The 24,798-nt window shown below is 49.4% G+C and overlaps 1 protein-coding gene across 1 annotated transcript in view; it reads right to left on the bottom strand.

Moving 5' to 3' along the window:
* The window catches only part of ppfia4 (PTPRF interacting protein alpha 4), a 37,130-nt gene that overhangs the window by 8,016 nt on the left and 4,316 nt on the right, over positions 1-24,798 (bottom strand). The window contains 9 exon segments of the mRNA XM_067230854.1: positions 523-606; positions 844-978; positions 1,822-1,968; positions 2,279-2,502; positions 3,272-3,289; positions 4,623-4,644; positions 4,937-5,029; positions 5,211-5,375; positions 5,544-5,645. Coding sequence (XP_067086955.1) covers positions 523-606; positions 844-978; positions 1,822-1,968; positions 2,279-2,502; positions 3,272-3,289; positions 4,623-4,644; positions 4,937-5,029; positions 5,211-5,375; positions 5,544-5,645 — 990 coding nt within the window.

Here is a 24,798-nt window from a genome sequence, read left to right as displayed (position 1 = left end):
ATATCAACAAAAACATGTGTACTCAGATTGAGAGAGAGAGACACACACATTGTTTCCTTAGAAAACTCCAACTAAATATAATCATGAGATCACACACAGAGCGGGAAATTGGCCATGCGTGAATTATTCAAATTCTAAATATATCAGCCACTCAGAGCTGAGAGGGGGAGGGGGAAGAGACGGCAGCAGGAACTTTGTGGATTTGGTCTATATTTACGCTGCAAAGCTCTGGATATGTAGGATGAGTGTGTGTGTGTATGTTGCTGAGAGAGAGATATTCAGTGTGTGTGTGTATGTGTGTGTGTGCAGAGTTCCACTAATATGAAGCGTCAGGCCACACCATGAGACATCAGAAGGAACCTGCAGGAAGGATCAACGTACTATATGCACACACACACACACACACACACACACACACACACACACGCACATTAGACATACATACAAATGCACGCATACACAGACATGCACACTTACAAACACACACACACACGCACACACAGAAACACACACAAAACACACCCTGCCCAGTTCTTGGTTCTTCTCCTCTAGTTGGGACTCCAGTTGTCTGAGCCTCTCCTCCACGTTACCATGGCGCTCCTCAGCCTACAGGGGGAGACACTCTCATGTCAGCATCTGTCCATCCCATTCCACATGCTTCTATATTACTGTCTACACAAGTCACACACAAGTCAACTGTGTCAGGTCACTGTGTGGATACTTTGAAACAAGTTTACGAGTATGTTTGCCTATGTACAGACTTTCGTTTGGATCCTTTGCTTGATATAGAAAACAAATGAAACAATGGAAACACTTGAGTGCTGGTGTGTATGTGTGTGTTACCTTGGTGAGCGCTGCCACCCGCTGTGCCAGCTCCGCCTCCACCTCGGGCAGTGTCTCGGCCTTCCTCATGGTCTGAGCCAGCCTCTGCTCTGCCAGCTCCAACAGCTCCTGCAGCTGACGCAGCTTCTCCTCGCTCTGACACACACACACACACACACATCACACACACGCACACACACCCACACACACGTCACACGTACACACCCACACACATCACACACACACGTACCCACACACACATACCATTCCCAGGCAGAAAATCAGTCAAGAGAGATCCCAATCAGATGGTCTAGCTTAGTCCTACTGTAGCTGGTTGAAAGATACTGAATGTGCAGGTGTGAGTCTGGTGCTCTAGCATGGACGGGGACCACATGTCACTGGCTCTACTCTCCATCTAAAGTGATGTCACAGTCATGTATAAAGCATGTATAAAGCATGAGTCATGAAAAAAAACACACACAGGAAACACATTGTCATGTACAGTTTCTATAATGGACACTGCTGCACTGTTTTGTACTTGCAGCTGGATGTGACTCACTTTCAAGAAGTGTGTATTACATAGCTTCCTTATCCGTGTGTGTGTGTGTGTGTGTGTGTCATGTTTGCCGTGGGCCATACAGGCCTGTAGGTTCAGCAACATTAGATTCACAGCAGGAGGCCTCATCATGTGCAGAGAGGCAGCCCCGCCCCTGTGAAGGTCTCAGATGAGGCCTGTCCTACCCAGTCACACTGTCCTGTGGAGATGAACTCAACTTCACCCTGAACTGTGGATGAACCCTCTTACGCGTGTGTGTGTGTGTATGTGTGTGTGTGTTTGTGTGTGTACGTGTGCATCTCCGCCCCAACGCACTCCGTGTGTCCCTGTTCTCACCCCTCTCTCAACCAGTAATGGCCCCATCCAACTCCCCTTGAGGCTCTTACCTGTGTGTGTGTGTGTGTGTGTGTGTGGGTGGGAGGGTGTGTGTGTGTGTGTGTTACCTGCCGGTGCAGGGAGTCCTTGGTGGCCAGCTCATTCTCCAGTTTGTCGTTGAGGTCGTGGATGTGTGTGGTTTCTCTCTGAGCAGCCAGGTAGCGTTTCTCTAAGGTTGTGATCCTCTCCTCCATATCCTCTCTCTGTGCAAGTGCCTACAACAGGCATATAGTAAGAGGACAACACCCCCTGGGCAGCAGGGGGCGACACGCAAAGGGCTGCATGGCTTTCTCTCCTTTTACCTCACTGAATCTGTTTTTCCGTATGCATGTATTTTAATGGCTATGTGTGTCAACTGTATCCCTTGCATGCACATTTGCAATCCACACAAAGTGAAATTCATGAACTTCTCTCTCTGCCTTTCTCTCTCTCTCTCTCCCTTTCTCTCTCTCTCTCTCTCTCTCTCTCTCTCTCTCTCTCTCTCTCTCTCTCTCTCTCCCTTGGTCTCTCCTCGTGTACGCTCACCTCTCTCTGTTCCCTCTGCTGTTTGATTGACAGCTCCTCACTGCGACTCAGGTCTCGGCGAGTGTTAGCTAGCTCTGCCTCCAGCTCGGCCACACGAGTGTTGAGCGCTCCGGAGCGCTCGCGTGTCTGAGCCAGCTCCTGATTGGTCCGATCAAGCAGCTCCTGGAGCTCAGCGCTCCGGCTCCCGTCATCGTGGGCGTCTATGGAGCCGTTTGGCAGTCTCTGTTGTTCACACACACACACACACACACACACGCAGAGGCATAATCATATACATTAGATGTTGCACAAAGAGGCAGACAGAATGATTTGACGCAGACAGAGACAGAGAGGAAGAGATGTAGGTTCTGAAGATGAAGGACGTATCCAACTTGAGAAAAGTTTCTTGACCTAGAAAGCTTGCGTGTGAAAGAGTATGGTGGGGGGGGGGGGGGGGGGGGGGGGGGGGAGGCGGGGGGGTCATGTTGTTGTGTTGATGCCTCTGTCTGCCCTGACTCTGAGATAAGTGAATTCTGGGGTGTTAATTAGGTGAAACTTCAGGGAGGCTGGTTCACACAGGCTTCACAGTGGGCAGCTAGGCTAGGCTGGTTCACACAGGCTTCACAGTGGGCAGCTAGGCTAGGCTGGTTCACACAGGCTTCACAGTGGGCAGCTAGGCTAGGCTGGTTCACACAGGCTTCACAGTGGGCAGCTAGGCTAGGCTGGTTCACACAGGCTTCACAGTGGGCAGCTAGGCTAGGCTGGTTCACACAGGCTTCACAGTGGGCAGCTAGGCTAGGCTGGTTCACATAGGCTTCACAGTGGGCAGCTAGGCTAGGCTGGTTCACACAGGCTTCACAGTGGGCAGCTAGGCTAGGCTGGTTCACACAGGCTTCACAGTGGGCAGCTAGGCTAGGCTGGTTCACACAGGCTTCACAGTGGGCAGCTAGGCTAGGCTGGCAGGACCCCCCCCCCCTTCCTCTCACTCATCCTCCCTCCATGTTCTCTTTCTATCCTTCCCTCCATAGATCTCTGACTGTGTCTTTGTCTTCCCTGACCCGCTTCTTTATGATGGGCTGTTATGTAGTGTGTGGGGGTTGTTTATGTCAGGTCAGGCTGGGTTGTGTGTGAATGTGTGTGTGTGTGTGTGTGTGTGGGGGGGGGGGGGTTGTATGTGTGGGATTATGTGTGTGAGGTTATTGACAGGGGCCCTGGGGTTCTGACTTCTGAGAGAATTAGAGCTGCAGACACTTGAGTGGGCTTGACTGAGAAACCACCACGGTGGCTAGCTACACTCGTGAACCACCCAAGCTAGCGTCAGAAGCTACACTCGTGAACCACCCAAGCTAGCGTCAGAAGCTACACTCGTGAACCACCCAAGCTAGCGTCAGAAGCTACACTCGTGAACCACCCAAGCTAGCGTCAGAAGCTACACTCGTGAACCACCCAAGCTAGCGTCAGAAGCTACACTCGTGAACCACCCAAGCTAGCGTCAGAAGCTACACTCGTGAAACACCCAAGCTAGCGTCAGAAGCTACACTCGTGAACTACCCGGGAGCGTGCCTATGTTCCCACAGCCCTATGTTCCCACATTTCTAAGAGCTTTTAAAAAATGAAGGGTTCACCATTCCGTAGCTGGCGATTTGAAGGAGCTAGCTAGCTTCCAAACTCTCTTGAACCTAACCCTAACCCTAAATAAAGCTGGGAACATAGGTCTGTGGGAACATAGGTCTGTGGGAAAATAGGGCTGACCCCAACCACCCAAGCTAGCGTCAGAAGCTACACTCGCTGTAACATCTGAACTAGCTGAAGCACTGCAGCCTGACTGCAGGAACATGAGGGAGGGGCTACATCTGACCAAGCACAAATAGCCCTCCCAGTTTAATCACATAAAGCTGAATTATTCCCCATTGACCGACACAGTTATATAATATGCGCTCATTCTAATAAGACAGAGCTCTCCAGTAGAGCTGGGGGCTGCATTATAATCACCAGATAGACCAAGGAGCTTTAAAACCCATTTAGCCTCATTCACCTGCTGTGTGTGTTTCTGCGTCTGTGAGTGTGTGTGTGTGTTCCAGATCATGTAAGAGAATACAGATACTGTAGAGGTTCCAAACCTTCCAGGTAGGTTTGGATGTGTCTGTTCTGTCCACAGATTCTTCGTCCTTTCTCTGTTTCACTATGTTTAACTGCAAACACGTGCACGCACACACACACACACACACACACACACACACACACACACACACACACACACACACACACACACACACACACACACACACACAGTGTTTTAAATAGAGGAGATACTCTGATATGGGTCTTATTATTATCAGAACTATACTGCTCTAGTGCTTGGTGCTCTGGTCTCTCCTTTTCACAGCCTGCTCAATATTCTGCATAATTTGTCTTCTTAATAGATTCTTGTTGAACAGATGAGAACAGAAGGAAAAGCAGTCGAGAGACCGATTGCCTTCGAAATTGTGTGTGTGCGCGCGAGCAGAGTGTGTGAGTACGTTTATGAGCAGAACAGACAGTTCTCTGGTCGCGTGTGAGTATCTGAGCACAAATCACACTGCAGACATCAACAGATGGCAGGTGGGGACAGGACAGATGTTAAGCACGCACACAAACACAGAAGTGCACACACACACACATGAGTGCACACAAACACACACACATCATTGGTCTCACCTCCTGAGTCGTGGTTGATAGCTGTCCCTCCAGTGTGGTTACTCTCTCCAGAGCAACACGAAGCCTCTCACGCACCTGAATGACCAAAACACACACACAGGGGTTCACACACACACACACACACACACACACACACACACACACACACACACACACACACACACACACACACACACACACACAGATGTATTTTCAAAATGGAACTATATTGTATGTGCAGCCAGGTCCTGCGTCTGTGTGAGCAGAGCGAGCCTACCTTCTCGTCCAGGGCTTTGTGGTGCTCAAACAGGGACTTGAGGGCCTTGAGCACCTCCACCTCACTGGAGACGCCAGACGGGGGCGGAGGCTGCCTCTTCACCACCGTCATCCTCAGACTGCGCTCGTGACGAGCCACCAGACACTCCAGGTGCTCCAGCAGCAGCTACACACACACACACACACACACATTTAGGACAACCATATACAGGCAAAATACTATGACATTTGGCCAGAAGACTTACAGAAAACAATAATATACACAGGTGCATTTACACCAAACCTATCCAATACACGCATTCCCACCAAACACAGCACACACACACATACACACCCTGGTGTTGTTCCTTTCGGCTTTGAGTTCGGAGATCTCCTCTTCCTTCTCCAGCAGCTGCTCCCGGCACACATTCAGCTCCTTGGTCAGAGTGGCAAACTCCTGCAACACAAACATACCCAGTATCATGTCTGAGCACGTGACAGAGGTTCACTATGGTATTGTTGAGTACAGTGGACAGTGCTGGACATGTTCCTGATGCTGGGACACAAGGCTGGCGGAAACATCTGGAAGGTTTTCACCCTGGACTGTGTATCACACACGGTCTACCCTCCCACTGCTGCCAGTGTTGGAGAATGGTTAAAACAGGAGTTGCTGTATCCATCCTAAACCTTATTGACAGGTGGCTGTGCTCCTCTCGTGTCGCCTGGTCAGCAGAGCTCATGCCAGAGGACCCAGCCAGACCACCTGAGCCATCCTGAGCTGAACCAGGACAGTACAGACATCACAAACTGCAGAGTGGTGGTGCACATGGGAACACCCTGGATCTCCACACATCTGACTTCCGGATGTTTTATCTTTGGTGTGTGTGTGATCATAGTGGATCTGGCTGGAGGAGGAGGGGGTTGTGTGTGTGTGTGTGTGTGTGTGTGTGTGTGTGTTCTGTGGGCTGCTCCCCGTGTCCCTGGCTCCAGTCCAATTTTAATACCCTGCGGTTTTTAATATACAGACAGCATCCAACATCACACACACACACACAGTATACCACACACACACAGTACACCACACACACACACAGTACACCACACACACACACAGTACACCACACACACACACAGTACACCACACACACACAGCCGTGGCTGGGCAGGCCCTGTAGTTATCAGACTGCAGTCTTGCGTAGCGTTATGAGCTAGGTCTCAGAAAGCCCTCAGCACTCAAGCCAACTACACAGCTGCTTCTCCCAGTCTGCAGGGAACGGCTTCTCTCACACGGACGCACACACACACACACAGACACACCAAAACACACTCACAAATATAGACACAAATACCACACGGAGAACTGCGCACACAGACGTACTTGTCAAAATGAATGGTGTTGCTCTAGAGTTTGTAATGATGACTATTCACTGTTTTGGCAGATATGGTTTTGAGAGGAGCTCATCTGAGTCATCATTTCGTTTGCGATACCAAACACTCTCTCACACACACACACACACACACACAAATACTGAGTTTGTATTTCAGATGACCCTCCTCCCCCCGGTTGAGCTGCAGGGGGGAGAGAGACTAAAGAAGAGGCAGAGAGAGGAAGAGGGAGAGGGGGAAAAGGGGGGGAAAAGGGGGGGAAAAGGGGGGGAAAATGGGTCAGCATGTTCACTTAGCTGTTTGTTTGTTCCACAGGGGCAAAGCAGTAGACAGGAGCGCAGTTCAAATCCAGGAACAGATGTTCTATCTTACTGTCTCTTCCAATCACAGCAAATGCTTCAACAATCCAACGTTCCTGATGCCCCCCCCCTCCCTTCTGCCTGATAGCCCCCCCCCCCCCACACACACACACACTCCCAGTGTACAGCCCCCCTCATTCCCTCATCCTTTCACCAGACCGGCCTCTGCGTGTCTCTGACCCTGCATCATGTCAGCCAACAAAAAAGCAATTTGGAGGAAACATGGTTTCATAAACGCCTGAGAATAAACTAAAGGGAATTGGAAACACGAATCAGGAACTGAGCAGAGATGATTGTTTCTCATCACACTGGAGAAGAGTCTATCTCTCTTGTTGTCCTCTTCATCACTCTCTCTCTCTCTCTCTCTCTCTCTCTCTCTCTCTCTCTCTCTCTCTCTCTCTCTCTCCCTCTCTCTCTCTCTCTCTCTCTCTCTCTCTCTCTCTACTCTATGCCTGTAGTGCCACATATTCTCACATTCCCTGTAGAGATGGTCCTGTTTTAGTCTGTACCGCTCCTCACTGCCAACTCTACCTAGCTGGACGAAATCTCTTTCTGTCTGACAACAGAAAACACTCTTGTCAGTGACCATTTCCTAGAGAGCAGGAGAGCACAGTGGCTGTGTGGAGAAGGCAGTCTTCCGGCCTCAAACTTCAACAGAAGACTGGGAGTGGCTGCCAAGCAGTGCTGAGCTCAGACATTGTAAAGGGATTTCTCTCCCCGGCTTCCTTAAGCAGTTTGGGATTAAGGGATGAAAGCAATATGCTGGACGTGTGTGTGTGTGTGTGTGTGAGAGAGAGGGAGAGAGAGAGAGAGAGGGGTTTGGTGGGGGCAGAGAATGAATAGTCTGATCAAAAAGTGAAAGAAATCACACAATGAGACGGATATTGGGTACACACTCGCATTCACACCCATGCACCACACAAACCAACACAAACTAATTATCTTTTTCCAAACACAAACTAGAAACTCTCTCGCATCCAGAGAGATCCATAAAAACATGTCTGTCAAAGTCCCTGGCTTCTTAGCCCAGCTTCTCAGAAAGAAACTAGTACTGCAGTAAAAGTGTGTGTGTGTGTGTGTGTGTATTTATTTATTTAGCTCTTCTTCTGGACACCAGAAATCCCTCAAGAATAGTAAATCAACTTTTATTTGGCATTTTCAAATATTTCCGAACTCCAGTGCTTTTTCTAGGGGGGTTATGGTTTTGTGCTTGAATGACATTAAGGATTGGGGTTAGGAGTTAGGGATAGCTCTAGGGTTAGTGTTAGAAGCGTGGTGTGAGGTTTAGGGTTCAGGTCAGGTTTTAGGGTAAGGTTAGGGTAAGACTTTACATTAGGGGTTAGGGAAAATGTTGTTTTTTCAATCCTAGTGTGGTCCGACCATTTACTTCCATTCAAAATTGTCTTATCTCTAACCCCTAACCATAACCTACTCTAAAAGGCCCCACAAGGTCAGTTTCACTATACTTGTGAGGACACTATACTTGTGAGGACATTTGGTTAAGACAAGGGTAGTTAAACAAGACCACACATACACACATGCATGCACGCACACACACATACACACTTCTTAAATTGAAGTCAGTCCTGGAAAATCTGCAGTCACACAACTGCGTATTATAACTGCAGTGGTCAGATGGCCTCTCTAACACCTTAGGGATGAAAGAAGGAGGGAGAGTGGATGAGAGGAAGAAGAGAAGGATGGGCGGGCGAGGCTGGCTATGTCTTGAGGGAGAGTCACGTCTCTGAGCAATGTAACTCTAACTATAGCAGAGAGTAGGAGAAAGCGCGAGAGAGGGAGAGCTAAAGAGAGAGTTGGAGGTGTAGTTGTGATGATGTTTGTGATCTTTAATGGTATCTGTCATCCTGAGAGGTCACAGCCCACACGAACACACACAGGATTTGTGACATGCTCAAAATCAACACCCTGTCTTGGTGTTGGCCTTTGATGTGAGTAATCTGTCACCATGGTGCCTGCACGCCCACATCTGTCATCATCACGGCAACACACATTTAAGGAGTAGAGGTGTTCGAGCAGCATAAAAACTTTCTGTCTTCATGTCAACCACACTTATACCCACACACACTTCTCAGTATCCTGTAACTGTGACTCAACAGATCTCACAGAGAACCAGCTGAGCAGGTGAACCCCATCACTCTCATTCCTATGTCAGTCACCCACACACACACACACACCACCAGAGGACGACTCAGAGTACACACCCTGGGCTGAAAGTGCAGGCCTGTATCCATTTGGCACGTACAGCGCTACAATTGATTATAATTTTAATTACAATCCAGACAGACCCAGTAAAGTTATGATTCTGCATAAACATTGTGACTCATTCTCAAATCAGACTAAAAGCCATTTCAGTAAAGCACAGTGAGGATAAAGCCCCAGGCAGAGAGCCAGGTCTGGTGCACCAGGGAGCGGTCCCCCTGGGGTGGGTCAGGGAAGGGGAGATGAGGTGTGAGGAGGTGATTGGAAGCGGAGGGTGTTGGGGGAGGAGGAAGGTGAGAGTCATCAGTGGGTTCGAGAGATGTGCTGTCCAGTAGAAAGACTGGTAGCATCAGAAGCTTCATCCTCAGTCTAATTTCATGGTCTGGTTATTTGTTCTGTTTAATTTTGATGGATACACCAATAGTCTGTGTAAAAGTGACTGTGCATGTGTATGTATGTGTGTGCGAGTGCCAGAGGACAGCTGACATGATCAGAACTCTCCGTGGGCATCCCTCTCTTTCTCCCAGCAGACAGGTGTCACATCCCCTGAAGTGACCAAACCTCTCTCTCTCCTCTTCCCTCAGAGCCAGAGCCTAGAACAGCAGGTGTCCATGTCCTCTATAAGAAGGAAAACAAAATCTGCTCTTCTCCATCAGCACTGCCTCCCACAGAGAATGTGTGTGTATGTATTTGTGTGTGTGTGTGGTTATGGGGGGGGGGGGGGGGTTGAAGGGAGAAGGATAAAGGATTTGTGTTGTGTATCACTCAGTCTGTCTAAAAACACACACACACACACACATATCGTGTTCTTCAGTATAGCATGCAAGGGCCTTTATCTTTTCTGCTGCATTAAGCCTCAAGCTCAAACACACACACAAACACATGCACACAGACACAGAGTTTGTCACAGTAATTCCCACCAAACAGACTAAGCTTTTGTTGTTGTAAGTTTGGGAGCTACTGACAGACAAATAGCTACATGAGAAATATGTTCATTTCTCTTCAAAGGACAGTGGGGGAAGAAGATAAGAAGAGCTTGGAGCTGTTAAAGTGGATCCCTACCTGGTACATGTAGATGTTACAGTGGATCCCTACCTGGTACATGTAGATGTTAAAGTGGATCCCTACCTGGTACATGTAGATGTTACAGTGGATCCCTACCTGGTACATGTAGATGTTACAGGGGATCCCTACCTGGTACATGTAGATGTTACAGTGGATCCTACCTGGTACATGTAGATGTTAAAATGGATCCCTACCTGGTACATGTAGATGTTAAAGTGGATCCCTACCTGGTACATGTAGATGTTACAGTGGATCCCTACCTGGTACATGTATATGTTACAGTGGATCCCGACCTGGTACATGTAGGTGTTAAAGTGGATCCCTACCTGGTACATGTAGGTGTTAAAGTGGATCCCATTCTGTAGGTGGATCTTCACTGTGGGGTTCATGACGAAGATATATCATATCAGATTCCAAACAGACCAGCCACCACCAGATAGAGAATAAAGAATAAATAGATAGATGGATGGGTTGATAGATAGATAGACCAAAGTAAAATAAGTGGAGGGTGTAGAAAGAAGTACAGTAGAATGGGAGAAGGTAAGGACAGGTACAGACAGAGAGACAGAGACAGTATGAGAGAAAAGATACCGAAAACGTTGGAGAAGCCGAGACAGAGACAGAGATGCAGAGAGAGAGAGAGAGAGAGAGAGAGAGAGAGAGAGAGAGAGAGAGAGAGGGGGGGGAGAGAGAGAGAGAGAGAAAAGACACAGAGACACAGAGATGCAGAGATGCAGAGAAAGACAGAGAGAAAAGAGACAGAGATAGTGTCTGTGCCGTCTGCTGAGTCCTGGTAGAGGGTGTGTCTGGTTGGAAAGGATGAGAGTCCTCTGCTGCTCTCTCTCTCTATCTCTCTCTTTCTCTGTGCTCTCCTTTGGGATGGTGGACAGCCCTGCTAGTCAGCCTGCTCAGTACTGCTGCGTCCTGTCGGGTGTCTGGACCAGAGAGGGGAGCGGAGGAGAGAGAGAGAGAGAGAGAGAGAGAGAGTGAGAGAGAGAGAGCAGAGAGAGAGAGAGAGAGAGAGAGAGAGAGAGAGAGAAAGAAACGAGGGGGGAGGCAGGACTGCAACAAACATATTTTTATAGATTTGAGAGAAAGAGAAAGTGAGGAAAAGAGAAAAGAGAGAGATGAAGAGAGAGGAGGAGACAGAGTTGTGTTTTGGTCAGCTGACTGAGACAGGAAGAGGCAGGGTTTATAGGATCGCTGGGGGGCTCTGCACCTGTTCTCTCTGTCTCTCTCTCTCTCACACACACACACACACACACACACACACACACACACACACACACACACACACACACACACACACACACACACACACACACACACACACACACACACACACACACACACACACCAGACCTTCTACTGTGTTGTAGCTGTGTGCCCAGGCTGAAGTGTGTTGTGCCTTGCACAGGCTGGTGAACAGCTCCAGCCGGCTGTGTCACTGGGCACCCTGCTCAGTCAGAATAACAGGTCTGACTCCTGACTCTCATGGGAGTCAGGTGGCTGAGCGGTTAGGGAAGCGGGCTTGTAATCAGAAGGTTGCCAGTTCGATTCCCGGCCGTGCCAGATGACGTTGTGTCCTTGGGCAAGGCACTTCACCCTACTTGCCTCGGGGAGAATGTCCCTGTACTTACTGTAAGTCGCTCTGGATAAGAGCGTCTGCTAAATGACTAAATGTAAATGTAATGTACTCTGTGTTCTACCTCAACAAACAGCCATGACCCAGTTTAGCGCACAGTCTAGAACAAGACCTGCTCCCTCTCTTCACCACATCTACTTTCTCTGACTCCTCCTTTCCCCCTCTTTTCACAGTACCTCTCTCTTTAGAAATCTTCTGCAGCTTGAATAGAGAGGTGTTTGTGTGTTTAAGCAGGTGTTAGCATGGGAGACGTGTCACCATCACAAACCCCTAAGCTATCAGCTATGGCAGTTGTTAATTGTGTCCAGCGAAGATGCTGCTAATGTGAGAAGTCAATTTAATTAGCCACATTAATGGAAATGCTAGCAGTGGTGGCAAGGTGATGGATGCTAGGTACAGGTGCTAGTCAGTGATGCTAGGTACAGGTGCTAGTCAGTGATGCTAGGTACAGGTGCTAGTCAGTGATGCTAGGTACAGGTGCTAGTCAGTGATGCTAGGTAAAGGTGCTAGTCAGTGATGCTAGGTACAGGTGCTAATCAGTGATGCTAGGTACAGGTGCTAGTCAGTGATGCTAGGTACAGGTGCTAGTCAGTGATGCTAGGTACAGGTGCTAATCACAGGGCTGCCAACTCTCACGCATTGGCCGTGAGACACACGCATTTCAACCATTTCACATGCTCTTGTATTTCTCACGCTGAAAAGGCAACGCCAAACAAGTAGTCCTGCTAACGTTGTAAACAGCAATGGATGAGACGCAGGCACATGGAGTGAAGCAACATGGGGGGTGCTTTGCAGGAAAATTGTGGTTGGCCCCACCAAATACCAAATGTCACTCAAGGTTTTTGGAAAAAGTTGGCAACCCTGTAATCATGGATGCTAGGTACAGGTGCTAGTTATGGATGCTAGGTACAAGTGCTAGTCAGGGATGCTAGGTACAGGTGCTAGTCAAGGATGCTAGGTACAGGTACCTGCTAACCTCATTAGAGAGAGAAGTGAAGGACATAGAACAGCTGATGTGAAGCTATGCTGACAACCTCCCTGCTTATCTCTGAGCAGCACACCTGTCATCAAAACACACAATACCACATCTCTGTGCGTGTGACTGCTGTAAAAGTAAATTGGACTGGTTAATTTATGTACCTTATGCCACTCCCATTAGTACTAATCTGATTAAGTGTGTCCTTATCTTTGTATGTATGTGTGTGTGTGTGTGTGTGTGTGTGTGTGTGTGAGGGTATGAGGGAGTTTACACACACCCATTAACACATGCTCTGACAGGCCTTGACACAGCTCTTTGATACAGGCTCCAAATAACAGCCTCTGGCTTTACAATTAGGAAGAGGGGGGGGGGTAGGAAAGAGAGATATAGAAGGAGAGAGGGAAGATGTGCAGTGGACGTGAGGAGGGTTCACACTCAAGGAGCTGTCTTAATATCAGTCATCTACAGCCTAAATGCTCCTGCATGCTGCAGTCAAATCACTGTTCTGCCTCGGTGCCTGTGTTCCTTCCATTCTGTCTCTGCCTGCCTGTCTCTTATCCTGTCCGTCTTTCCGCATGCCGTTCGCTTTAACCTGGTTGTCATGGAAACTAGCAGGTGTGTGTTGCAGGCTGGCATCTCCAGAGATCTCCAGTGGTACTCGTAGCTAGTCCACAGTCAGAATAGTCCAGGTCAGACCAGACCTACTGCTACAACCTACACTACCTACCTTACCTTCCTCCTCCATTAGTAATGGGACAGAGACCCCTAGTGCCAACTAAAGGTACTCAGGAGAATAGGAAGCATTGCATCAGTGTTGGAACTGATCCCCTTTATTGACCAAAAAATACAGACAAATATACTAGTTCCAATACAGTCAAAACTCCCCCAGCCTCCTTCACTTGACTGGCCCATGATCTAGACAGCAGGATGGAGGAGGGAGATAGGGGGTGAATGAAAGGAAAGAGAATATGCTAGAGAGACAAATATTTGGGATTACTGATCAATATTAATGATGAATATGATGAGGATAAATATTAAGGATAAATATTCAGTGGCTTGTGTAGAGCAATAATCTCTTGCTGTGTCAGTTTGCTGACGGAGGTGTGGCCGTGCCGTTTGGGTCGTGCCACACACATCCAGAACTCTGCTACAGGAACAGGAGGAGCCACACACATCCAGAACTCTGCTACAGGAACAGGAGGAGCCACACACATCCAGAACTCTGCTACAGGAACAGGAGGAGCCACACACATCCAGAACTCTGCTACAGGAACAGGGTGAGAACGGCCACACTCGAGGTAACACGTTCTAACTAAGAAGATGCAGGAGAAGTCACACGCTCTCTCCCTCTGTATCCTTCTGCCTCTCAAAGCCTCTCTCCTTTTCTTTTCTATGTACCCTATAGCGAGAACCTGTGTCTACTTTCCTTCCTCTAGCTCTCACTCTCTCTCTCTCTCTCTCTCTCTCTCTCTCTTCTCTCTCTCTCTCTCTCTCTCTCTCTCTCTCTCTCTCTCTCTCTCTCTCTCATCCACACTCTCTCACTACCCCATCCCTCTATATGCTGTTTTTCTTGAAGCGTTGCTAATCTCAGATGAACTTGCTCTCCTCTGAGAGAATCCATTTTATAATGTAACAGAGCGTGGAGTGGGTGAACACACATACACATACACACACGCTGAAATAAAGCAAGCACGTGTGCACTTACACACAAAACACACAGGCACATACACACACGCCCTCGTCCTCCCCTCTATCTTCCTGCTGTCCAGGTGTCAAAGACAGTTATCACCAAAGCAACTCTTATCTCTCTCCTCTTCCATCTCTTCACCCTCCTCCCCTCACTGTTCTCCCTCCCTCCCTCCCTCCCTCCCTCCCTCCCTCCCACTCCCTCCCTCCCTCCCTCCCTCCCTCCCTCCCTCCCTTCCTCCCTCCCACATCTTGCAAACATACATGTCAGCTCTGTCTCCTTCACACTGCCCACATCAGCAACTCAGAGAACAGCAGTTTGCCCCTGCCCTCCCTCTCTCTCCTCTCTCTCTCTCTCTAGTTCTATATCAGTCTCTCGCAGTCATGGTGTCAACCACAGCCTCCTGGTCAGCCCAGAGGGACTGCTGCATGCTCATTACCAACACACAGCTCACGTCATTAAAATCCATCTTCTTTCTCTCTGTATCTTTTCCTTTCTCTCCTCACCTCTTTCGCCCCCTTTCTATCCTCTTCATCTCTCTCTTTTCACTCTCTCTCTCTGTCTCTCTCTCTGTCTCTCTCTCTTCTCTCTCTCTTCTCTCTCTCTTCTCCTCTCTCTCTCTCTCTCTCTCTCTCTCTCTCTCTCCTCTCTCTCCTCTCTCTCTCTCCTCTCTCTCTCTCCTCTCTCCTCTCTCTCTCTCTCCTCTCTCTCTCCCTCTCTCTCTCTCTCTCTCTCTCTCTCTCTCTCTCTCTCTCTCTCTCAGATTCCAGCTGTTCAGACTCAGATGAAGGTGTGTTGCCGTGACAGGGTGTGCCACAGGACAGGCATAGCACAACAATGAAGGCCACTCTTTAGATTTGGACTTCTGGTCCTTCAGCGTGTGTGTGTAGGTCAGGGACACTGCTCTTGCCCTTCACACAGAGCAATATGGCAGTAGCAGGGTGAAACCCTACACCTTGTGTGTGTGTGTGTATGTGTGTGTGTGTGTTCGCGGTGACAGAGGCACGACAGGAACCTTTCATGGCGCCTGAAAGCGAGGCGTCAGACAGCCATCTAGTCCCTCCACCCTCCCCCTTCCTCTCTCCTTCTATCCTTCCTCCTGGCTCACCACATCCATTCTTTCTCTTTCTTGTTCTCTCAAGACTTCACCCTTCTCCTCCTCTCTTTTCTACGGCTTGTCCTCTGTCCCTCTCCATCCCTCCTATCATCCTCTCTTCTAGGACAGACTTCACAGGGAGGTTAGGATTCCATCATCATAAAAACAATAAACCTCAGACATAAATATGACTGTCACACCATCAAACAATCCCATACCATAAACATATACACATACTGTAAATGCACAACTCACACTACAGGATTAAATAATGCAGTTCCAGGATAAGTGAAAGACTGTGTGTGTGTGTGTGTGTGCTCGTGTAAATGTTTGAGGACTTGAGCGCGTGAGTTAGAGCTATAAGGCTGGAAAGCTCCGAAAAGAAAAATCACATTTCATAAATAAATCATGCAGTGCCCAGTGATGGGCACACACACACATACACACACACACACACACAAACACACACAAACACTGTCACTGCCATCATAGCACTGGCCAGATTAGAGCAGAAAATTATTTAAAGGACAGAATGTTGGAGTCGTGTCCTGTCTGTGTGTGTGTGTGTGTTGTGTGAGTGAGTGAGTGAGGTGAGTGTATTTGAACGTCTCCAGCTCCACCCGAAGGCAGAGACAGCCTTTCTTAGCTGTCGGCAGAGGCATAGCTTTACAATGTCCACAGTGGGAATGGCCAGGCGGTACAAGGGGCCCCAAGCTAGAGCAAACCCCTTCATGGGTGACCCAGGACACATACAAAGTATTTGTGTATGTGCGTGTGTGTGTATGCTTGTATGTGTGTGGGTCATGTGTTTATGTGTGCAAATGCATGCTAGCCCTGGGCTAATGTTAGCTTGGGGTTAAGTATAGATAGAGAGGAATGGTGCCAGGACTGGTTTAGCGCTGTTACACAGACCCTCTCCACCTTCCTGCTAACAGAACACCCTGTGTCACTGTCTGCTGTGCTCCACAGACCCTCTCCACCCCTCCTGCTAACAGAACACCCTGTGTCACTGTCTGCTGTGCTCTTCCTGGCCTGTTCACAATTCATTAACTCACACTCTATCTTGACCTAGATTATCATCAGTAGTACACTGCCTCCAGCGGCCCTGCAGTCAGAGCAGAGCAGGCGGTCTGGGCTGTGGAGTCAGAGAGGAGACCTTCAACTCTCCAGGAGGGGAACGTCAGCGTCCTGATGATAGGCTAGCTCCCCAGCTAGAACTGTCTAGAACCTCTGTTTCAGCTTCGCATCTGAGTCTCGCTCTGCCCTTGTTGAGAGAGCATGTGCATGTGTGAGTGTGTGTGTGGCCAGCAAAGCACAGTGGGTGAGCTCATCTGTTCTAGTCTCTATAAATATTGTAGATGCATGTGCCTGCAGCAGCCTTCCTCCCAGCATGCTTCAGAATGATGTCATCCTCCAACACCGCTCCCATTCCCTGCCTGCCCCCCCTGTCCTCCGCCTCATCATCCCAAATATCCATGGCAACCCGTCAGGTGTCATGAGGGACTTTGCATCCTCTGCTGTTGACTGAATGTAGGGTGGGGTCTCAATAATCCTGTCCCTGTTTCCTCTCCCTTAACTCAAAGATGAAGGACAAGAGGCCGGTCTGCATCCCCAAAATCACCCCCCCCCCCAGCCTTGTCCCTGGCCTCTAGGAGTCACCCTAAATCCTTCCTGAGACAGGAGGCAACATGATGGAGCACTCCCCTGAGGCAGTGATGTGATGAGAGCAGCCATGGTTACCGTGGACACACAGGCTGGATGTACTAAGTTCATCCCAGGCACAAAATACAGTAAAAGAAATGCAAAAAATGTGTTGTCATTTATAGGGACATCTCCCCCATCTCCCCCATCTCCCCCAGACACAGAGACAACACAGCCTGTCCGATTTGGCTGCACATCAGAAGCTGCTTTCAAGGTTAAAACAATACAGAGGCATCAGAGTGTCAGTAATGATCTGAACACACACTGATCTGAACACACACTGATCTCTGAACACTCACTGATCTGAACACACACTGATCTGAACACTAACTGCTCTGAACACTCACTGATCTGAACACACACTGATCTGAACACACACTGATCTGAACACACACTGATCTGAACACTCACTGATCTGAACACACACTGATCTGAACACTCACACTTGACTAGGAGGGAAGGAGATCAACACATCTCCCTCTCAGCACACACAGGCACACTAAGCATGTTCACAAGCTGAACACTGAACACAGCATTGCCACATGGACACAGATGGACATACAGTACTAACACAGTGCAAACTAACACCCCAACCACTACAACACACACACACACACACATATACACACATATACACAAAGACAAACACACATACACACAGAGTTGCTGACGACTGGTGTCTCAGAGGACAGAAGGTGTCAGGAAGTCAACATTATACCCTCCCCCTCCCCCCGTTTCCATGGAGACTGGATTCAAAGGGCTGTAGAGGTGAGCAAGGTAGTGAGAAGAAAACCCTGAGTCTGCACACACACACACATACACAAACACACACACACGCACATATATATGCACACACATGCATGCACAAAAAGGGCAGGGCAGAGAGCTATTTGGAGGTACATGTGGAGGCCAGGTATAGAAGCTGGGAGGACAGGAACTATTGGACCATTGCCCTTCGGGTCAGGGGGAACACTGATGGGACGGACATGCATTCTGCTGGGTCAGCGCTAACCAGGAGCCAACGGGATCTGTGTATTCCCACAGGGAGGAACAGGAGGAACAGAGTGTGTGTGAAAGCAGAATGTCGGGAAAGCAGAAATGATTTTCTATGATCAAAATGACCGGGGTAAAAATAACTTGACATGGATGAGTATGATGGAATGGGTGTCATGATCAACCTTGCTTGCTGAAACACACACACACACACACACACACACACACACACACACACACACACACACACACACACACACACAGGCATCACACATGCATGCACAAACACACACATGCTCAAACAGACCCACACAGACACCTTCAGAGGCTCGCATACAGACACACAAACACACACTCCTCCTCCAGCTCATCCATAGGACATGAGAGGGAGCGTGGGTATTTGCTGTAAATATGGACACTTAATAAACTCCATCTATGTCGGAATTTTTAATTAAAATTGGTTTCACTGCTATACTTTCCCATCTCTCTCCATCACACTATTTATCTCTCTCTCTCGTTCCATCTCTCCATTTCTCTCTCTCTCCGTCTCTCTCTGTCCGTCCCTCTCTCCATCTCTCTCTCTCTCTCTCTCCATCTCTCGCTTCCTCAGACGTGTTAAGCTGTTAAAGCAGGGACTCTTATTAATGTGGCAACCATGGAAACAGTTTGGTGTTACAGGAGCAGACACTCATCTATTTTTAAAGAGAGGAGGAGGAGGGGCTAGAGGAGGAGAGGATGGAGGGATACAGAGGAGAGGAGGAGAGGCTAGAGGAGGAGAGGATGGAGGGATACAGAGGAGAGGAGAGGCTGGAAGAGGAGAGGATGGAGGGATACAGAGGAGAGGAGGAGGGGCTGGAGGAGGAGAGGATGGAGGGATACAGAGGAGAGGAGGAGGGGCTGGAGGAGGAGAGGATGGAGGGATACAGAGGAGAGGAGGAGGGGCTGGAGGAGGAGAGGATGGAGGGATACAGAGGAGAGGATATGGGGCGTGGCTGATAGAGAGATGCCATAACAGAAGGATCCTTTGATCCAACACAATGTGTGTGTATCTGTCACTTGCTACACTGAACGCCGGTGCCCTGACACACAGACTGGAGCCAATCTGGACCAATTAAAGTACAGTGTGTGTGTGTGTATGTGTGTGTATTCACGAGTGTGCCGGCCCCCAAGGGGGCCATCACCCCCCCTAACCCCCTTAACCCCCCTCCCCCCCCCCACTCTCCTCATGCAAGATGGCAACTAGAGGAGAGAAGCAGAGCAGAGTACAAAATGGCCACAGCCTTCCTGCTCTGTCTCCTCCTAACACCATACAGCACCACATGAGCACAGAGAAAGAGAGGAAGGAGAGGGAGGGAGGAGGGGGGAGGGGAGAGAGGAGAGGGAGGAGGGGGGAGGGGAGAGAGGATAGGGAGGGAGAGGGAGAGAGGAGAGGGAGAGAGAGGGAGGAGGGGGGAGGGGAGAGAGGAGAGGGAGAGAGAGGGAGAGAGGAGGGAAGGAGAGGATGTGACTGAAATTGGAGAGGCAGAGGAAGAAGAGAAAGAAAGGGTGAAAGGAAGTGGAAGTGGGAGGATGGTGGCGGAGGACAGGAGAGATGGAGCAGTCTCATTTAGGCTATAGGGCTTCAGATGACCTTTACATAACTCGACTATATGTAGTGATCCTGCACACAAACACACACAGGCACACACGCAGATCCCTTTGGTCCATCTCTTTCTCTCAAACCTTTGCCTGTTTGCTTCCCTCCCCGTCTCTCTCTCTCTCTCTCTCTCTCTCTCTCTCTCTCTTTCGCATGTTATTAATGTGTTAGTCATGTCTCCGGCTCACCAGTTGAGCAGTGAAAGACTCACCCCCAACACACACACACACACACAAACATTCAACAAACACACAGAAACACAAACACACACAAGCTACCAGGGGGCACACACTCAGTTATCTCCGGAAGAAAACAACTCTTGCTCTTGTGATTTGGAACCCTGTAAGCTTAACCAGGGCAGGGTGTGTGTGTGTGTGTGTGTGTGAGTGTGTGTGTATGTGGGCATGTGTGTGCTTGTAAAGAGACAGCGGGTTGAAAGGAGAAGGGGGTTGGAGGGGGAAGCAGCATAGTGTTAATGATTCCTTTCTTGCACTGGGGCAAGGCACATCACAAAGCCCATTATTGTAATGTGGCTTCCCCTGCTTACTGACCTTCATCAGAGAGAAAGGCTGTACTTATCTGGATATGACAAAGATGATATGTAAGAGTGTGTGTGTGTCAGAGAGAGAGAGAGAGAGAGAGAGAGAGAGAGAGAGAGAGAGAGAGAGAGAGAGAGAGAGAGAGAGAGAGAGAGAGAGAGAGAGAGAGAGAGATTGTTACTGCGAACAAGTGTGTTTGGGTATGTACATGACAGAATGAGTGTGTGCCTAGGTTGATAGTCGGAGAGGCATATAAGGTTTTAAAGGGCCCCTGCCTATTAGAATTATAATTAAATGTACAACATAGACTTTCAAACGCACTCAAGAAGCAAACGCCCCCTCAGCACTATTAAAGGTGGTGTAATGCACACATGAGTACACACACCCACACACACAGACACACACACACACACACACACACACACTAATGACCTCAAGCGTGAAGTGCTGGGCTTACCGAACCTCCTGCCATTTTATGACTTCTATCACAACACAAATCCAAACACACACACACGTGTAAGCATGCAAACATTAGACATGGATCTGCCTCAACTCCTCCTCACTGTTTCTATGAACACTGTCTATGACAACGAATGCATCACATTCTTAATCTGATACGGGTAAATAATACATATGTGATAGCTTTAGATCTCCATACAGCAGGTAGAAAGCAGGGTAGGATGTAGGAGCGTAGGAGGCAGGGGAGTAGATAGGAGGTAGGAGAGTGGGTAGGAGGTAGAGGGGTAGGTAGAAGAGAAGATCGGAGGAGGTTGAGAGGGAGGTAGAGCAGCATGTACGAGGAGATAAGGGAGCAGGATTGAGGTGGAGAGGTAGAGGATGATGGGACATTATCTGACATAGCTGCGCTCCCTAATAGACCTCTCAGCACACATACTAAGTCCTTCCTGCTGATAAAAGAGTAGAAGATAAAGCGACTGAGAGACTGAAGGAGCAAGAATGAGAGAGAAAGAAACAAAAAAAAAAGGAGGGCAAGAAAATAAAGAATGATGTATAGAAAATCTGCGTATCAGGTGGGGAAAAAGGGAGAGCAGGAAAAAGGGATTATTTGAGGTAAAGCAGGACAGAAATCTTCTAGATTTCAGTCATGCTCCATCTATCTCTAACCCTGTCCTGACCCTAGCCCCAGACCTCACCCTAGCCCTAATGCTGACCCTAACCATAGCCCCTGTCTTGATCCTAGCTCTAGTCCTGACCATAACTCACAACTCAGTCTTGACCCTAGCCTGAGTGCTGGCCCTTATCCTAGGCCCAGTCTTGACCCTTGCACTATTCCTGACCATAGCCCTGAGTAACAGAACATCTCTCACTCCTCACGCTGCCCCCTGGGAGGGTGGGAGAGGGAGGGAGGGAGAACTATCCTTGCATGTCTGTGAGTGTGTGTTTGAGGGCAGTAGCATGCCACCGTACTCAACCCCCCCGTCATGCCAACCCCTCGAGGCCTGACCCTCCACACTACGACATCCTTCTAGACATCTCACACATGCACACACACAGACCAGCCACAGGGCTCTCCCAGTCACTTGTGGTAAGAAGTACTAGTCTCATTTCAGTGTATGTTTCTGATGGAAGGTCTCTCTATCTGTGACCGTTCTGATGATGATGATGATGATGACAATGAGGATGCTGATGATGAAGCATGATGTGGCTCGCTCCTCTAGCATGACTGGAAGACATTCACATCCATGTCCAGCTCTGTTGAGTCAGCCTTGTGCACCATCCTTTGCTCTCTGTGTCCTCCCTCTCTCCTTCTCCAGCCTTCATTTACATTTACATTTAGTCATTTAGCAGACGCTCTTATCCAGAGCGACTTACAGTAAGTACAGGGACATTCCCCCGAGGCAAGTAGGGTGAAGTGCCTTGCCCAAGGACACAACGTCAGTTGACATGACCGGGAATCGAACTGGCAACCTTCGGATTACTAGTCCGAGGATTTTGGTGCCGTGACTCTCTGTGTCAATCTCTCTCTCTCTCTCTCTCTCTCTCTCTCTCTCTCTCTCTCTCTCTCTCTCTCTCTCTCTCTCTCTCTCTCAGTTCAAGGTCCCAGGCAGCAGCAGGGCTAAGTCCTGGGTAGAACCCATAACTGGATTTGAAGAACTTCAATGCTTCATCTGGTCCATGAAATGCAGCTTGTCACTTTCACAACAGTGACACTGGGAGTCTCTCCACGCTGCTCACACTTAAAGAGGTTCCAAACACATGCCTGCGTGTGTGTTGGACAGACAGGCAGTGAGACGGACTGTGCATGCTCGTGTGTGAGGATACAGCCTTGCAAAGTGATCAAACCGGAGTCTTGCACAACCAGACTGCTGGCTAGACCTGCGTGTGTTCCAGTCCTCCCTGCACTGGAGCCTGCCTGGTGCTGACAGCCCCTCTCCTTCCTGCAGATCCTCTATGGTACCTGGTGGGTGGAGGCAGGGAGCCGAGTGGAGACGGGGCTGGTCACACACACAGGCAGGGAGCACATTCATTACCCCCATGGCGGGACAGCAGAGGGGAGATCTACGTCAGCTACAGACCAGATCAGCTGTGTTATCACTGTACCTGTCTCACCTCATCAGTGAAGGAGCCCTGTCTCTGCCTCAAGCTCTGCCTCTAGCTCTGTCTCTGCCTCTAGCTCTGTCTCTGCCTCTAGCTCTGTCTCTGCCTCTAGCTCTGTCTCTGTCTCTGCCTCTAGCTCTGTCTCTGCCTCTAGCTCTGTCTCTGCCTCTAGCTCTGTCTCTGCCTCTAGCTCTGTCTCTGCCTATAGCTCTGTCTCTGCCTCTAGCTCTGTCTCTGCCTCTAGCTCTGCATCTGCCTCTAGTTCTATGTCTGTCTCTAGGTCTGCCTCTAGCTCTGTCTCTGCCTCTAGCTCTGCATCTGCCTCTAGTTCTATGTCTGTCTCTAGCTCTGTAACTCTCTCTAGTTCTGTATCTGCCTCTAGCTCTGTCTCTGCCTCTAGCTCTGCATCTGCCTCTAGTTCTATGTCTGTCTCTAGCTATGTAACTGGCTGTAGCTCTGTATCTGCCTCTTGCTCCACCTCTAGTTCTATGTCTGTCTCTAGCTGTGCATGTGTATCTGTACTGAGCCCTGTGTCTGTTACTGTAAGCAGTTAGAACGAAGCCTTACCTGTTAACTTCTGAACTCTTGACTCTCTTGAACAGGTAAGCATGTGAGTGTGCAGCATGTGTGTGTGAACATGGGAGGATATGTGTGCAGTCTACTCTACTTTATGTGCGTGGTTGTACTAATGCATGCGGCTGTACGAGACCAAAACTGCCCGTTGGAATTGGTATATAATATATGAGAGTAGTTAAATTGATGGAGCACACACACACACTGACTCAGCATTACCCAAGTCTCATAAGAGTCCAGTCGGGCTGATCCATCAGCCTCAGGCTCCGGCCCTGCAGGGGGAGATGGATGGGCCTGGTGGACAGGGATGAAATGTTAGCAGAGGACACACACCCCTGGGCTGATCTCTGGAGGTTGCATCTTAATCTAGAATACCTAATGATGTCTTGTGAAGGATGCAACGCTGCTTTAGACGATTAAGGAGATAGAGGCCACCTCTTACAGAGCCTGCGAAGTGACAGATCTCATTTGGATGGCTGATAAGGTGCTACCGATAACGGAACGAGAGAGGGTGCTAACACACACACATGTACACTCACTCAACCACACACACACAGGCACACACACAGAGAGACACACACAGATCTTCAAACTATCAATCGACAAAAAGAAGCAGCTCTGCTCACTGAGATCCAGGTATTTCCTGACCTGCTCTCCTTTCCCTTTCTCTCTCTCCCTCTCTCCCTCCCCCTCCCCCCTCCCTCTCTCTCTCTCTCTCTCTCTCTCTCCCTCCATCGCTCCCTCGCTCCCTCTCTCTCTCTCTCTCTCTCGCTCCCTCCCTCCCTCCCTCTCCCTCCCTCCCTCCCTCCCTCCCTCTCCCTCCCTCCCTCCCTCCCTCCCTCCCTCCCTCCCTCCCTCCCTCCCTCCCTCCCTCCCTCCCTCCCTCCCTCCCTCCCTCCCTCCCTCCCTCCCTCCCTCCCTCCCTCCCTCCCTCCCTCCCTCCCTCCCTCCCTCCCTCCCTCCCTCCCTCCCTCCTCTCTCTATCCCTCCTCTCTCTCTCCCTTCCTGTCTTTCAAGGAGTCAGGGGGACATATTGGCACCTGGGTGAGCTAAACGTGCCTTGCACTGGGAAACAGATGGCCCTGGCATAGCAGAGCGATGGACAGAACGAGGGACGGAGCGACGCAGGGTGAGGGAGCTACCATAGTGGGCTAATATTCTATTAAATGTTC

This window comes from Osmerus mordax, chromosome 1 (genome assembly GCF_038355195.1).
Source record: "Osmerus mordax isolate fOsmMor3 chromosome 1, fOsmMor3.pri, whole genome shotgun sequence".
Classification (NCBI taxonomy): Eukaryota; Metazoa; Chordata; class Actinopteri; order Osmeriformes; family Osmeridae; genus Osmerus; species Osmerus mordax.
The sequence above is the reverse complement of the archived record's forward strand: the minus strand, read 5'-3'. Positions and strand labels throughout refer to the sequence as shown.